This window comes from Globicephala melas, chromosome 3 (genome assembly GCF_963455315.2).
Source record: "Globicephala melas chromosome 3, mGloMel1.2, whole genome shotgun sequence".
In the NCBI taxonomy this organism is placed as follows: Eukaryota; Metazoa; Chordata; class Mammalia; order Artiodactyla; family Delphinidae; genus Globicephala; species Globicephala melas.
The window spans coordinates 48,102,190-48,117,746 of NC_083316.1; the positions used below are offsets into that span (position 1 = coordinate 48,102,190).

At 39.8% G+C, this 15,557-nt stretch overlaps 1 protein-coding gene across 1 annotated transcript in view; it reads left to right on the forward strand.

Moving 5' to 3' along the window:
* Positions 1 to 15,137, forward strand: part of ZSWIM6 (zinc finger SWIM-type containing 6) — a 202,650-nt gene extending 187,513 nt beyond the window's left edge. Inside the window, exons 8-14 of the mRNA XM_060295805.1 lie at positions 957 to 1,103; positions 2,151 to 2,411; positions 6,192 to 6,327; positions 9,402 to 9,559; positions 10,198 to 10,361; positions 12,117 to 12,198; positions 14,260 to 15,137. Coding sequence (XP_060151788.1) covers positions 957 to 1,103; positions 2,151 to 2,411; positions 6,192 to 6,327; positions 9,402 to 9,559; positions 10,198 to 10,361; positions 12,117 to 12,198; positions 14,260 to 15,122 — 1,811 coding nt within the window. The 3' untranslated portion in view covers positions 15,123 to 15,137. The remainder of the gene's footprint in view (positions 1 to 956; positions 1,104 to 2,150; positions 2,412 to 6,191; positions 6,328 to 9,401; positions 9,560 to 10,197; positions 10,362 to 12,116; positions 12,199 to 14,259) is intronic.
* Positions 15,138 to 15,557: the final 420 nt, after the last annotated feature.

Below are 15,557 nucleotides of genomic sequence, written 5' to 3' on the forward strand. Positions count from 1 at the left end.
TGCCAGGTCATGCTTTATTTTTATGTACTAATAGTTGATAGTCCAAAACAGAAGACTTCTAAAGAAATACTGAACTTGCAGAATGGCTTTTTAGCTATTTACAAGCCAATATTTTTCTTGTATATAGATTTTATTATAGTTTCCTTTAAGAAGGAACCACTATTATTTATAACTTTAGTAAACAGATGTAAAATATTGCATTGTTTATTACAATAATGGAATATACCTTAAAATATTTGCAGCTTTTCTCTCAGCACTCTTAACTTGAGAACTTGAAAGTTCTAACATTACGTGAGGAAAATGAAAAGGATATGTTTCATCCAAATTATATGTTATCTTCTGCTATAGTTCCCCTTTGTGGCAAAGGTCCTCTCTTAAATGACTTACAGATCCACGATAAGGAAGATTTTTATAAGGTGATAGGGGAGTAATTTAATAAATATTCATACGGAAGTTCAAGTCCGACCCAGGGTACAGCTGCCTTCTAGACTCCATTTTAGATAACCCAGTGAGCACTGACTCTGAGAGTACCTTCTTAACGTAGTTGTAGAGTTAGTTATCCAATGATAATTCCAGGGGGACTTAGTTCTCTCTAAAGCCACTCCTAGGAAGTGAGGAGAGTTGTCCTTAGCTTCTCAGGTAAAAATTTAGAATTCATTTTCCTCATACATCATAATTTAATAGTGTAAGTAGTAATGTTAACCTAGTAGCCTGAGCATATGAATTAAATAGATGTTTGAGAGCTGTCTTGGGAAGTTAGCACCATTTATATTGATTCACAGATGAACCTTTAGAACTTAAAACAGTTCACAGGTTGGGGATTTTATGTACCTTTGTTTTTTAATTAAAGAGGAATTTTGAATTGAATTTAGTATTAATTTGTCAGGATGCTGGAAATGGTAAAGCCTTTCTGTCCTCTACTTCTCTCCATGTCTCAATTCCCTTTTCTTACACAGAGCTACCCCATAAAAGCATAACCTCAATAACCAATCTGGAGGGCTGGGTTGGACATCCCCTGGACCCCGTGGGCACTCTTTTCAGCAGCCTAATGGAAGCCTGCCGCACTGATGATGAAAGCTTCCCTGTGTTCTCAGATTTTACAGGTAAAACCACTGACATTTGTCTCATGTGCTTTTTTCCCCTAAACCCTGAATGGCATTCATCACTGGTCATTGTTTTTCTTCACAGTTTGTTTTATGAATCCATATAGTTAACAGTACTAGCAGTTCGCAGGAAAGGGTACTCACACTTTTCAGGCAGGCTCCTACAAACTGGGAAAAGTCTTAGGGTTGACAATTGGCAGCATGTGTCAAGAACCTAAAAATATTTATTCCCTTCTAGTCAATGATTGTACATCTAAGAATTTATCTGCATTTATGACTGTTTTCCAGCATAAAGATACAAAATAAGGATGTACATCATGTGGGAGGGAAGAAGGATTGTCCCTTCACTACTCCCATGGTTGGATTAGCTTGGAGAGTTAAGCATCTAGCCTGTGGTGGTTGCCTTCATGGATTATGGGTGACCCAAACTCTATCAGGAGGGTGAGGGTATGGTATGACTTTGAATTCACTTTTCTTGGGAGTTGGACAGTTGAAGTTTGTTAAGAATTTCTAATAGAAACACCTTAACAGAGATAAGAGAATCCTCAAAGAATCCTTCTCTTGTGACTGATGACTCTTTGATAACAAAAAGGACCATGGAATTGAGTTACATATATGTTGTATTCTCTACTGTTTTTGTTATAAATTACAACATTGTGATAAAAGTATGGAAATTTTTTTTAACGCCAGGCTTTAAAAAATTGATAACTATTGCAGTCATCATGTAATTTTACTCTTAATTAAAAATTTGTTTACTCTTAGGTATGCTTAGTATCTCTCCTTAGATTTATAGTTTTCTTTGGTGATTCATTTTTAGTGAGAGAAAAATATTTGTAATATTCTATCCCCCAGAACATACACATTTAGTCATTCATGGTCATTTTTTAAAAGATATTGGAAAACTATATACTTTAACCTAAGAAACATGGTTTTCTGGCTTTCTTGGAGTTAAGTCAATAATTTATTTAAGAGTACTAGGTAAAATAGATCGTACTTATCAGGGTACCTGCAAAAGTAGTTTCTGAACTCTGATTTCTTTTGTGACAGAGAATATGGGACAGTGCAAGTCTCTGGAATACCAGCATCTACCTGCACACAAATTCTTAGAAGAAGGGGAATCCTATTTAACGCTAGCTGTGGAAGTAGCCCTAATAGGGCTGGGACAGCAGCGTATTATGCCTGATGGGCTGTATACCCAAGAGAAGGTTTGCCGGAATGAGGAGCAGCTCATTTCCAAGCTTCAGGAAATTGAATTGGATGACACACTGGTGAAAATTTTTCGCAAGCAAGCAGTCTTCCTATTAGAAGGTAGTATGATAAAGAACTTTCTCACTTGTTTAGCCCATTTTACTTAGCCACTCAGCTTTCTTACGTTGGGAGTACAGTTTACGTTGGGAGTACACTTAATATGGTGGTTATCTTGATTGGTATGGTCACTGAGTGTCATAGGCATGTTCACTTTCCAAAAAATAGTATCACTTAATAAAAATGTTCAGATGTTTACATGTTTATCATTTGATTTAGGTGGTCGTGTAAGATAACCTGCTAGAAATGAGCCCCATTTAAATGCCACCAGCTTTAAAAAGGACTGTTTTTATTTAGTCTGTGTTGTTCCTGAGATAAATGCAAGTTTGATATTTAGTGAGTTATTGCTGGTAGCCATATTCCTCTTTGCTTGATCAATTAAGTAATAAAATGGAAATTGGCTGGCATTCCTCCAAATTATTGGCTGTTACGTTGACGTCTGGGTTTTGAACATGTCATTTGCACATGCTGACAAGGGACCAAAGACTGCAGAAGTGAATTTCCACTGCGCTAATTATTTCAGAGAATACATTAGGTATACATTCATCAAAGTAAAGGTTTCATAGAATCACTAAGGCAAAGTCTAGTTTTCTTTCTGTAAGGTCAAGAGCTAAAGGGCCTAATACATTTTGGATGGCATTATTTTTTTTTTAATGTTTTTTTTTTTCTTGAAAAGGATAAGTGTAATTAATGTGGTAGCCTGATACTTTACACAGATTTAGGTGATGTCAAATCTTTTAAACTGCTTCTGTCTCTCAAGTACATGTGTGTTATTTCTGTGGATTTCTCTGTGATTAATAGGCTCATACAGTACGGTATCTTCATCTTATATTCAGAATGGCTATATATAGGGAAGGGATTTAGAGAAAATAGCATTTCAAAACTTTTTATATGTCCAAACCTAAAGATCTATTTGAAAAAAATATTTTCATTAAATATATTATACATTTATGTGTTTTAGAAGTGCACCTTAAAGGGGAAATATTATTCTGAATAAAACATGCTTAATTTTGGTAAAAATTCTTAATAATTTTTTGAAGTACTCTCCTGAAGTTTTTTTCCCTAAAGATAAAAGCCCATCTTGACAAATTTCAAATGATCTTGATCCTTTCATTACTGTCTTAGTTTCCTGTCATATATTTCCTTTTGATATAAGCAATATCATTAGCCATAAACTTTTCTATGCCGGCTCTTAGTTAACTCTTGGTAACTGCCTTATGATTTTCATTATACTGAGGGAAAAGATGAGGATGTGTGGTTTTCAAAGTTGATAGTGTCTGATATCTGTTCATCACTTACCTTTTTAAATGTCTCCGTGTTCATTACTCATGAATATTTTTTAACTTTGTCTTAGTCTTTGCTTAGTCCATACGTTCCCATTAAACATTTTAGTGAGAACTGTGCTCTGTAAGGAGGGCTGATGACCCACCCCATGCTCCTCTCTTTTCCCAACCTTGCTAGGCCCCAAAGAGTGGTTGGTGCAGGACAGGAAGAAGTCCAAGGGGAAGCCAAGGGACCATTTCTATAAACTCCAAAAGATAAGCGCTCCATGACTGAGATGACTGCACTGGGCACCAAGGTCTTCATACACTTATACTCTGTGAATTTCAGGGGCAGATTAGTTAGCAGACTCAGGTGTATGAAAAAGAGGAAACAGTAACCCTGTATTTTATTGCTGAGTGTTAAATCACTTCTGGACACAGTATGGGCACATTGAATCAATTGGCATATTGGAAAAGCACTTCTGGGGAACTTAGATTTCAAATTTCAGTTTTTCATTTTTCAGTACACCAGAGTTCAGGCATTACACTGACTATTAATCAACAGATAATTCTGTGATACCTGACTGAATGTTTTGCTTGTTGGGAGGTGTTTGTTATTATGTTGATTATGCATCCTGGCCTTCCCTGCATAGTATAAAAAGGGAACTTGATGGTACAAGGGAAACACTGAAAGGAAATGGAAGAGAAATGAAGATGGAAAATATACAAGTTTGCTGTAATTAGTCCTTAAAAAAATAGAGTTAATGTCTTAGTGTGTTCAGGCTGCCATTAAAAAATACTATAGGTTAGGTGGCTTAAACAACAGAAATTTATTTCTCACAGTTCTGGAGGCTGAGAAGTCCAAGGTCAAGGTGCTGGCTAATTCAGTTTCTGGTGAGGGACCTCTTCCTGCCTTACAGATGGCTGCCTTCTCCCTGAGCCCTCACAAGACAGAGACAGAGGTCACTCTTTCTGTCTCTTCTCATAGGTCACTAATTCTGTTGGACCAGGTCAAGGCCCCTGTGACCTCATTTAACCTTAATTACCTCCATAAAGGCCTTATCTTCCAGTCACATTGAGAGTTGCGGCTTTAACATATGAATTTGGGGGGAGGGGAAACATTCTATAATATAACAAATAATCTGGCCTCACTATATGAACTAAAGGTAAAATTGTAATGCCTTATCAGCTTTTGAAGAATATCAGATCGCTAAAACATTTTTAAATGTCTTAAAGACAAAAAAAAAGAAAAAAAGATTAATAGATTTGATAAAATTAGAAATCTAGGATGGATTTTAATTTGTCTAGGTAAAAAAATAAGTTATTTACATGACTTTCAAAGTACTTTAATAAGGAACAATTCAAAAATACTAACCAAAGAATAAAACAATGAAATTTAAAAACAACTTCTGTTAAAATGATCTAAAATGTATCATGCTCCTACTCAGTGCCCAATTCAGTAACTCCTCTCACCATTTCCTCTGAACTGCATTTCTTGCATTCTAAACTCTTCACCAGACTTATTTTTCTCATGGAAAACAAATGTATTATGTCCTTTGAGCAGTAGTGTCATGATTCATAATTCTAGAAGTCATGAAACCGATGTTAACCCAAAGGTGACATGGAAACTAATTTATAAAACACTTCACAGTAACTAAACCTCACAGCACCTAAGCGGAAAGTAGTTGAACTAACCACTGTGGTTTCCTTTCAAAATTTATTTTAAAAGTTGGTGTTGTCCTTCTTAGGGTAGCATTCAGAGAGCACACAGGGGAAGTCAGCTCTGCCACCGTGCCTGTCACAACTTACTAAGAAATGAATTTTGACAGTTTAAATATAATTTTACTTTTAAAATTGGTCTTTTGAAGTCCAAATAGTGGTAGAATCAGTTAATTTTTTTTTTCTTTTGCCTACGGTGAGTATTATTCTGGTCTTTTATTATTAATCCTTTATGAGAATTAATATCTATTTCTGCTTATTACAGGCAACAATATTTAAAGTCTTTGTAATGGGATTTGTGGTTCAGAATCCTCCCTATCCCTCCCCCTGAAACAGAGAACTCTTTTCTGGAAACCTGGCTTATTTGTGCCCCTAAGACTGACTGGGGCTGGGGCAGTTTCCAAAGTTAAGCTGTAGAGTCATCTGTGTATTTGAAAATCTGGATGCTCAGATATCACACACTGAGATAGGGTCTTTCTTAAATTCAGTGAGGTTTCCTGCTTTGGAGTGTTTATTTCTCTGAAGCAGTTATAATGTGAAAAAGTTCTGCCCCCATAGTTCTGTGATTCTCCTTTTAGCTGTGGCACAGGGAATTGTTCCTGAAGTGAATTTGATATCGTATACTCTACCCGGTAGAATCATTTTACTAAGAATTGTATTCGTTTCTACTATGTCACTTAGATTACATTCTTAACTAGATTAGCATTGTTTATATCTTTACATAAAAAATTTAAACTATACTTTACAAGAAGTCTTAGTTCCTTGTTTAGGAATGTAAAATGTGTATACTCTCTTCCTACAGCCGGACCATATAGTGGTTTAGGCGAAATAATCCATCGGGAGAGCGTTCCAATGCACACATTTGCCAAGTATCTCTTCACCTCTCTCCTACCTCATGATGCTGAATTGGCATACAAAATTGCACTGAGAGCAATGCGGTACGTATTCACAGCCCCGCCGGGCAGAGGCGATCCAAATCCCCCACTGGGAAAAATGGCTGTTAACTGACTTCTCATTCATTCATTTTTCTTGTAGGCAGCAGAAAAACTAAAAAAAGCTTCTTGGGTTATGGTGGTGGTGGTTTGTTGGCTTGTTTCGCTTTTGTTTTAAAGTAAGGGAAGAATGGTATTCTTGTCTGCTGTCACTCATGTTCATGGTGGCTTTATCCTGCTTTTTCTTGAAGCTAGAATTTGGGACTAGAGAACAACTTCAGGCCAAGTTTAACCACAAGGCAGCAACAGTTGAAACCTTCCTAAATAACGTAACTGTTTAGAAAAAATTAGATTTTTGAAGCAGTGGTAAATAACACGTATACTTGACTGAATATAATAATTGAGAGAGCCCTTCACACTGGCTGTAATTACACATTCCATCAGTAGCGCAGGAAAGCCATCCTAGCACCGAAACACCTTTATGCTCCACTGGAGGATGAGAGGGGATGGGAGCTGTATCTAGTGTTGAAGCATCGCTATTCAGGGGTCTTCCAGGATTTGTTCGCCTCAGCTTTGTTTCCATCCGCCCCTCGGTCCCTCCTTTTCAGTGATAACAATTAGAACACATTCTCTGCTGCTGACCTTCCTGTTTTCACCCTCCTTTTAAAAAGTCAGTTCACAAAATAATTATTTTTATCACGAATTTGTTCTAGCTGAATATTTTTTAATGAACTCAAGATTAAATTTTTCAGTCTTATTTATAGCCTTTTAAACTTCAAGGACCTGAAAGGAATATCTACCTTTCTTAAAACATGAGCTTTTTTCCTTTTATCTTTTTTTCAAATTAACACACTTTAAAAAAATTTTTTTTGATTGTGGTAAAAGTCACATAATATAAAACATACCATTTCAACCATATTTAACTGTACAGTTCAGTGGCACTAAGTACATTTACATTGTTCTGCAACTCTTTAATTAACACACTTTTGTTAAAGTGCCAATTAGACACTGTTATTGCCACCTAAAGACAAACCACGTACACACCTAAAAGCTTGAGGTGCTGGAGAACAGTTTGATTCCACAGAAACTTTTCATCGAAGATACTGTCTCTGCAGCCAGTGTAATGGATTCAAAAACAATGCCTTTCCTGTATGAGTATAGCTTATAAGTCACAGGAGGCCTCTTTTATGCAGCAAGAGAGTGTGTTTGTATTTGTGTGTGTGTATATGTGTACCTGTGTGTCATTGTGTATTGAGGCTGACATCCTTTAATTTGACATGCTTTCCTTGGCAACATGAAATCTCATTAACATATCAGAGAAACCTTAAAAGTTCTCTCTTGTCTGTTTTTAAAATATCAAAAAATAAAATAACTAACATAAGCAAAAGTCCCCCACCAAATTACTTTGTACCACTTGGTTTGTATTTTAGAGCACAGTTTTATAAGTACATTCCTATTCCCATTTTGGGAAGCTGAAATGGAAGTTATCAGGTGAAGACAGATGTTCAGCTCTATACTTACTCAAATCCTAACAATTCTGCTCCTGTGGTAAAGGGAAGGATACTAATGTTATGAAGCCACCAGATGCTATTGCTACAGTTACTGTAAAGTTTAAGGGTAAAATAGCTAAGGTTTCTCTGTGGTTCTGGCTTATGGGAAGGTATCTTTCAGGTGGGGAGGCTTGCTTTTCTAACACTCAGAAACTCATTTACGTCCACCCTTGGTTGCTGCCCAGGCAGTTCGTTCACGGGGGACACTAGCAGGGCACAGGGGAATTGTTTTCCACCTCTTCTCTTCTACCTGCCACACGCCCTCAGCCAAAGGATGGCCATGGGAGGGAGGCGGTGTGAACTATTAGAGCATCTCAAGGCAGCCAGGGGAACAGGAAGGAAAAGAGACAGGTAACTTACTTGCTTTGTAGTCTTTCTAGAAAGAGAGGGGAGATACTGAAGAAGGGCATTTTCACAATCATTTTCTCATCTTTCCAGGGACGTTGACTAGTGTGCTCTACAGCAACTCTGGAAGGATCTGCCTGTGAATATAGGGATAGTCTGGGTTTTTAAAAAGCTAAATAGCAACCCCACCAAAATCCTTACTACTTAATTGCCACCATCAAATGCTAGCATCTCTGTTCCTAGATAAAAGGAAAAGGGAATGAGGGATTTGGCTTACCAGAGCAATAATTGCTGTTGGGAAGGGCCCCAAGCCCAGCATCACACCCTGACCCTGCTAACTTCTCCTGGTCCCCAGCTCTTACTCCACAGTCCCTAACACTGGTGTACTTGAGGGAAGGTCAGTGTTTTGATGATTGTAAAAAAATTATTGCAGTTATAGCTACTCTACTAATCTCTTTGGTGCTTATTTATATTTAAAAGAGACCGCCAAGCATGTGCTTTGTTTCAATAGTTGTTCTTTATTTGTCAACATATTCTTAAAGATACATTGATTAAAATAAGAAATCATGCTGAATTTATGCAAGGCTGTCAAGGGACAAATACTTGGATCATTTGCATCCATCATCTCTGATATGATTGATAGAACATTTTCTAACTACAGATTTCTGAAGTAATAAGGAACTAATTATGCAGAAAGTATGAATATATGGAAACAAGTCATTTTTGCTTTACTTTCCTTCTTACTTTGTTTTAATAAGTTAAACTTATTTGTCTCAGCTATACATTGATTCCTAACAGTTGTAATCTCAGTTTTAAATATCCACTTGACTATCAGTTTCTTTTGATTTTTTAATGAGTGATAAGATTCAGAAATTTTACAGTAGGTAAACATTAAGACTTGTGTTTTAAACCTCTCCATTGTTACATGTCTTAATTTCCTTGAATGTTGCCGTTTTCTGAATGATGCTAAAGAAAGGAAACCTCTTAGGGTTAGGCGATGGGCAATTAACGAGGTAACTTTAGCATCCAGACAGCAAAGTGTAGCTGTACCAGCTCTTCCCTCACGGAGGACCTGAACAATCGCTCCCAGCATCTACCTGCTCCTCTGGCTTCTGGGCAGTCCCTGTGGCCAGGGTGATGAACAAGTGGTAACTAAGAACCGCCTGCCTTGTCTTGTCATTACAGGTTGCTAGTGTTGGAATCCACTGCTCCAGCGGGAGACCTCACCCGTCCACACCACATGGCATCTGTTGTTCCCAACCGGTACCCTCGTTGGTTCACTCTAAGCCACATAGAATCCCAGCAGTGCGAGCTGGCATCCACTATGCTCACTGCAGCCAAAGGTACTGGGTTGTCCTGAGGCCTCATGATTATTTTGTTAGTTTGCCTTTTTATTTTAAGGGTCGTGTTTTCCATCAGATTCTCAATAATGGTGCTTATGTTGTAAGGGATCCTTTTCTTTAGATGTTAGCTTATGAAGCAAAACAGGTGCTACTCAGTTGAGCCGGCATTTTCCTCATTTAACTGCATCATTAAACTTGCTGCTGGCAGAGTTTGGGTTTAGTTACCATGCCATGTAAATGGTGGGTGAGCTTCAGAGGCAGATTAAATTCTCCCTGAAATATTCACCAGAAATAAAAAAGCAGGAACCTGAGAGAACTATTTGCTATCTCATGTTGGTTCTGGTTCACATGTGCTTTTAGTCATGAGTGTGTGTCTCAGTGTATCTTTTTCCTGAAGCCGGGATTCATAGATATGCAATAACCTTGGGACACTTAGTTGTAACATCTGTGCCATCTGTGAACATTTCATGTAAAGTAAACTTGTACTTTGTGTTTTGTTTTGTTCCTTTTTTAACTCCGTGTGTGTGTCTGTGTGTGTGTGTGTGTGTGTGTGTGTGGTTGTGGTTGTGTGATTTTTGTTGTTGTTGTTTTGCTTTGCCTTGCTTTGCTTTGATTTGGTTTCCCCTTGTTCGTTGCAGGCGATGTTCGGAGGCTAGAAACAGTATTAGAATCCATCCAGAAAAACATTCACTCCTCATCCCACATCTTCAAGCTTGCCCAAGATGCATTTAAAATAGCAACTCTCATGGACAGTTTGCCAGACATCACTCTTTTGAAGGTGTCTCTGGAGCTGGGCCTGCAGGTATGTGACTGTGGTCTTTCCTGGGGCACCAAGGACTGCTAAATAAAAGCATCATCCTAGGGTGTTGCTGTTTGTTTGGATTTTTTAGTGCAGGTACATGACTCTTTGGTGCACAGATCTGCTAGACTTCAGGAGTGCACTGGGCTTCGCAGCTGTGGTCATTCCCACCTGAACCAGACTGCTGCCTCATGTGTAGGACAGTACCTTTAGAAGCCCTGTTTGTGTCTTTCAATAAAAAATCATCTTCTGTACTAGAGCCTTAACATCACTGTTTCTCCTTTAATGAATTGAAGAAGAGTTCTTCCTATACATGGCTTAAATAAAGCTCTCATGTATAACAACGATTCATTTGTTAGGGTTAAATTTTTAGAGGAAGTATGGATATGTACTGATGTTTGCATTTTCATGATAGATGGACAGTTCTGACTCCTTTTTTATAACCCTGAGAAAATTAGGGTAAAGGAAGAGGGATTGGGCCGGGGTCCAGTTTCAGCTTCAGCAGGCCTTAGACATATTACCAAGGACATTTTGAGTTAGTCATGCAGATAGATGTTTGCTTCCTTATAGTATCTGAAAAGATTATTGTATAAACCAGGAACTGAAGTTTATATTTCTACTTTTCTCAGGGAATCTCTATTAACATTTGTGTTTTTCCCTCCATAAAAAGCAGTGAAAGAAATTGTCATCTTCTAATTTTCTAAAGTATGGGGACTAGAATGCCCCAATTAGATGATTAATATGGTTTTCTACTTATGGCTTCTCCTTAACAGTGATTAATAACGTTAAAGAATTAGACTGTAGAAAAACGCACTTGCCACTTACAGTACTCTACAAGCAGAGGGCATGGGAGATTGCATTTAAGCTATACAATGACATTTTAGAAGTTTTCTTTTAAAAAATAAATTCTTGTTGTTTGGCTTACTTTTGTTATCATTTTCCTCTTAAAGGTATGATGCAGAAAGAACCATTAACATGAGTTTTCTGGGTATTTGGAATTCTGGCAGGTGTTTTTGGTAAACGGCAGATTACTGAGAGCTTGCTCCCTGCCTCATTCTTCCTGGGACCCAGGAAGGAATCCCATAGGACCTTTCCAAGGCTTTAGGAGTATTACGTCCCTAGATGCTCTGAATCTTAACAAATGAGGGAAGCAGGACGATATGGTGAATTTTATCTTGGAATCTATTAGAAAGTAAAAAACAAAATTAGATTGCTAATGATGCCAAAGGTGATTTCTTTCTATAGACCTGGGGTTATCTTCTTAATCGCCAGGAAGGAACAACCAGAGATTGAAGGGATAACTAAAACAATTATTTAAAAAGAAAACCTCTTTGCCAACTGAGGGTTCCTAGTCAGGATTAATTCATGAGGTGGCTCAGAAATTTAGAACCATGGACTGTGAAAGCTGGAGAAGGGACGAGGGCGTGGCTGTGTTCACTGTGCCAGTCCAGCCCATGGATTTTGCAGAGGAGAGAAGTGGTCGATTGAATGACTTGCCCAGGCTGCCACGTCTAGTCAGTTGGCCTCCCAGGAGTAGAATAGAACACAGACCTCCTGCCTCCCAGGCTGGGGCAAAGCCAGCAAGGGGGGCTGTGGGTAAGTCCAAATTCATATGCACAGCTTTATTCGAAATAAGGCTGTCCGTCCTCCTGGCAGTAGGGAGTCTGCCTAGTAATGTATACCTTGGAATGAATTGTTCTCTTTTTCCATTGACTTAGGGATAATCTTCCAAAACATTTTGTTATCCTGTCTTCATAGGTTATGCGAATGACACTGTCAACCTTAAACTGGCGCCGGCGGGAGATGGTCAGGTGGCTGGTAACGTGTGCTACTGAAGTGGGTACGTAAATCGGGGCAGGGGCACTCCAAGGCTCCCCGCGCTCAGATTTCACTTATTTCCAGGTACAGAGAAGAACATTTTCACTTCTTTACCTTGACTTCTCCAAGGCTCCTGCCCCTTCTGGCAACGTACAGGGGCTCTCTTCCCCGAACTCCACCGTCAGCCTTCAGTTATACACACTTGCATTGTTCCTGTCACATCTGTGGGGCTCCACCTCTTACTTAAAATGGAATAAGTCAGGGAGCAGGCACTTTTTATTCAGCTGTTCTGTCACACTTAAGGTGCTTTCAGTAACTTTTGTGATAATCAAGTTTACAGTTTCATATTCCAGGGTGAATCTTTGGTAGGCAGCAAACCATCTTTGGAACTAACTTTAGACTGTGGGTTAATGGTTCAGGTCACTTTAATGAAAACAATATAAAGTTATCTAGTTGCACTGAGTTTTTTCTTCATCTGAGGGCATTCGTCAGGGTATCCAACAGAGAAATGACCACTGGGGGTGGTTTAGGTGAGCTTTGTGAGAATTTGTAGTAGCCATAAGAAGATCCCTGGGCTTCCCTGGTGGCGCAGTGGTTGAGAGTCCGCCTGCCGATGCAGGGGACACAGGTTCGTGCCCCGATCCGGGAAGATCCCACGTGCCGCGGAGCGGCTAGGCCCATGAGCCATGGCCGCTGAGCCTGTGCGTCCGGAGCCTGTGCTCCGCAACGGGAGAGGCCACAACAGTGAGAGGCCTGCGTACCGCAAAAAAAAAAAAAAAGGAAGATCCCCAGTTGACCATACAGTGCAATCTGTGAGACCCTTCAGCCAACGATTTCCCCTCTGCAGCAATAAATCATAACTAAAAAACCCATACATTCCTGGCGGTAAGGCCAACGCAAACAAAATGGTGGCTGTTGGAAATAAATGTGGGTTAAACTGTCATCTTATTTGCATCAGAAAAGGATACACACCTCTTGCTGAGATGACACTGCTACCTCAGTGCTTAGCTAAAGATTGACACAGCAGATACTGTAAAAACATTCTTGTTATTTTTCTTTTATTAATCTATAATGGTATGTTATCTTGGAAAAAGGGAAATTGGTCTCAGTATAAAAATTATATTACTGGGGCTTCCCTGGTGGCGCAGTGGTTGTGAGTCCGCCTGCCGGTGTGGGGGACGTGGGTTCACGCCCTGGTCTGGGAGGTTTCCACGTGCCGCGGGGCGGCTGGGCCTGTGGGCCGTGGCCGCTGAGGCTGCGCATCTGGACCCTGTGCTCTGCGATGGGAGAGGCCAGAGGGGTAAGAGGCCCACGTACCACAAAAAAAAAAAAAATTATATTACTGAAGTGATGCTTTAGTGAAGCAATACAAGGATAATACCATTTTAAGAACTGCCACACCACTCCCCCACCCCTGCACCAAGAAATAGGCCTAATTTCTCTTAGATTTAGTGCCTGTGCTTTAAATGGCCCACGTTTAGGATTTTCCTACAGCTGAGGCATATTGCGTCTGTGTACTTAAAATGGTTATTTTAAAGACCTTGTCATCCATTTCAAACAAACATCTGAGTCGTCTGTATGTCTGCTTCTGTCGACTCTTTTCTCTTGATTATAGGTCACATTTTCCTGCTTCTTTGCGTGCTTAATCACTTTGTATTGTGTGTACTTTAAACTTACACACAGACCACATAAAAACTCCCCATTTTGGTGAGGGTTGTAGTTTTTCTGACTCAGATTCTGTGGTGGGTAACTGACAGGAGGCCCCAGTGAACTAGAACTCATTAGCAAAAAGCCATTGTCTGCGATGGCAAGCAGGCAGCAGCACAGTGCAAATACCAGCTGCCGAGAGGATTAGTTCTTTATTACAGCAAGTTCATGTTCCTCTCAGGCATTTCACTGAATAGCAATCTATAATAACCTTATTCTAAAAGGTTGCTCCCAGGCACATTACCTTACAGGATTTTCTGACCTAGCTCATGTCCTGTGATGGTTAACAATGTAAGCATTGATTATAAAGTGGAAATAAGGCAAGACCTCTGGGCAGCCTCTCGTCAGTAATGGGGCTTCTCTGTGCTCCTTGCAGGTGTTTATGCCCTGGACAGCATCATGCAGAGCTGGTTTACGCTTTTTACTCCCACTGAAGCCACAAGTATTGTTGCAACCACCGTGATGTCCAACAGCACCATCGTCCGCCTCCACCTGGACTGCCACCAGCAGGAAAAGCTGGCCAGCAGCGCCCGGACACTTGCATTGCAGTGCGCTATGAAGGACCCTCAGAACTGTGCCCTCTCCGCGCTGACCCTGTGTGAAAAGGATCACATAGCTTTTGAGACGGCGTACCAAATTGTTCTTGACGCTGCTACAACTGGCATGAGCTACACCCAGCTCTTTACAATAGCACGGTACATGGAGCACCGCGGGTACCCCATGAGGGCCTACAAGCTGGCCACCCTGGCCATGACCCATCTTAACCTGAGCTACAATCAGGACACGCACCCTGCCATTAATGACGTTTTGTGGGCCTGTGCGCTTAGCCACTCCCTTGGTAAAAATGAGCTTGCAGCTATAATACCTCTGGTGGTCAAGAGTGTCAAGTGTGCAACGGTACTGTCAGACATTTTGCGCAGATGCACTCTGACCACTCCTGGCATGGTGGGACTTCACGGAAGGAGGAACTCTGGTAAGCTCATGTCACTGGACAAAGCCCCCTTGAGGCAACTCTTGGATGCCACAATTGGGGCCTACATCAACACGACACACTCACGGCTCACACACATCAGTCCTCGGCACTATAGTGAGTTTATAGAGTTCCTCAGCAAGGCCCGAGAGACCTTCTTAATGGCGCATGATGGACACATTCAGTTTACACAGTTCATCGACAACCTGAAACAAATCTACAAAGGCAAAAAGAAACTGATGATGTTGGTTCGGGAGAGGTTTGGTTGATAGAACTTGTATGAATGGGGGTGGGGGTGGGAATGGGGGGGACAGTTTGTTTTTACTTGAGCCTGCCTTTGTACCCTTTTTAACTTAAAGAACAGAGCCACACCGGTATTATATGTGTATAGTTATATTGCGTTTGCAGACTAAATTGTCATGTGAAAGTTTGTGTGTTTTTAATTTTCTTCCCTTTTTCTTTGTTTTTATTTTATTATTTTTCTTCTTTTTTTTTTTGTTTGTTTTTTTGGTTTTGTATGAGAGAGAGGTTAAAAAGGTTTGGTTTACACTGAGTATATGTTGTCAAGTGGCAAAAGTCCACATAGCTCTCCTGTTTTCTGTATACGTTCACAGCCTCAAAAAAAAATAATTGAAATGGCTTTAAAAACCAAACAAAACACCTCCATCCTGTGATAAGTACCTCGAATGGATTCAGCTTTACTC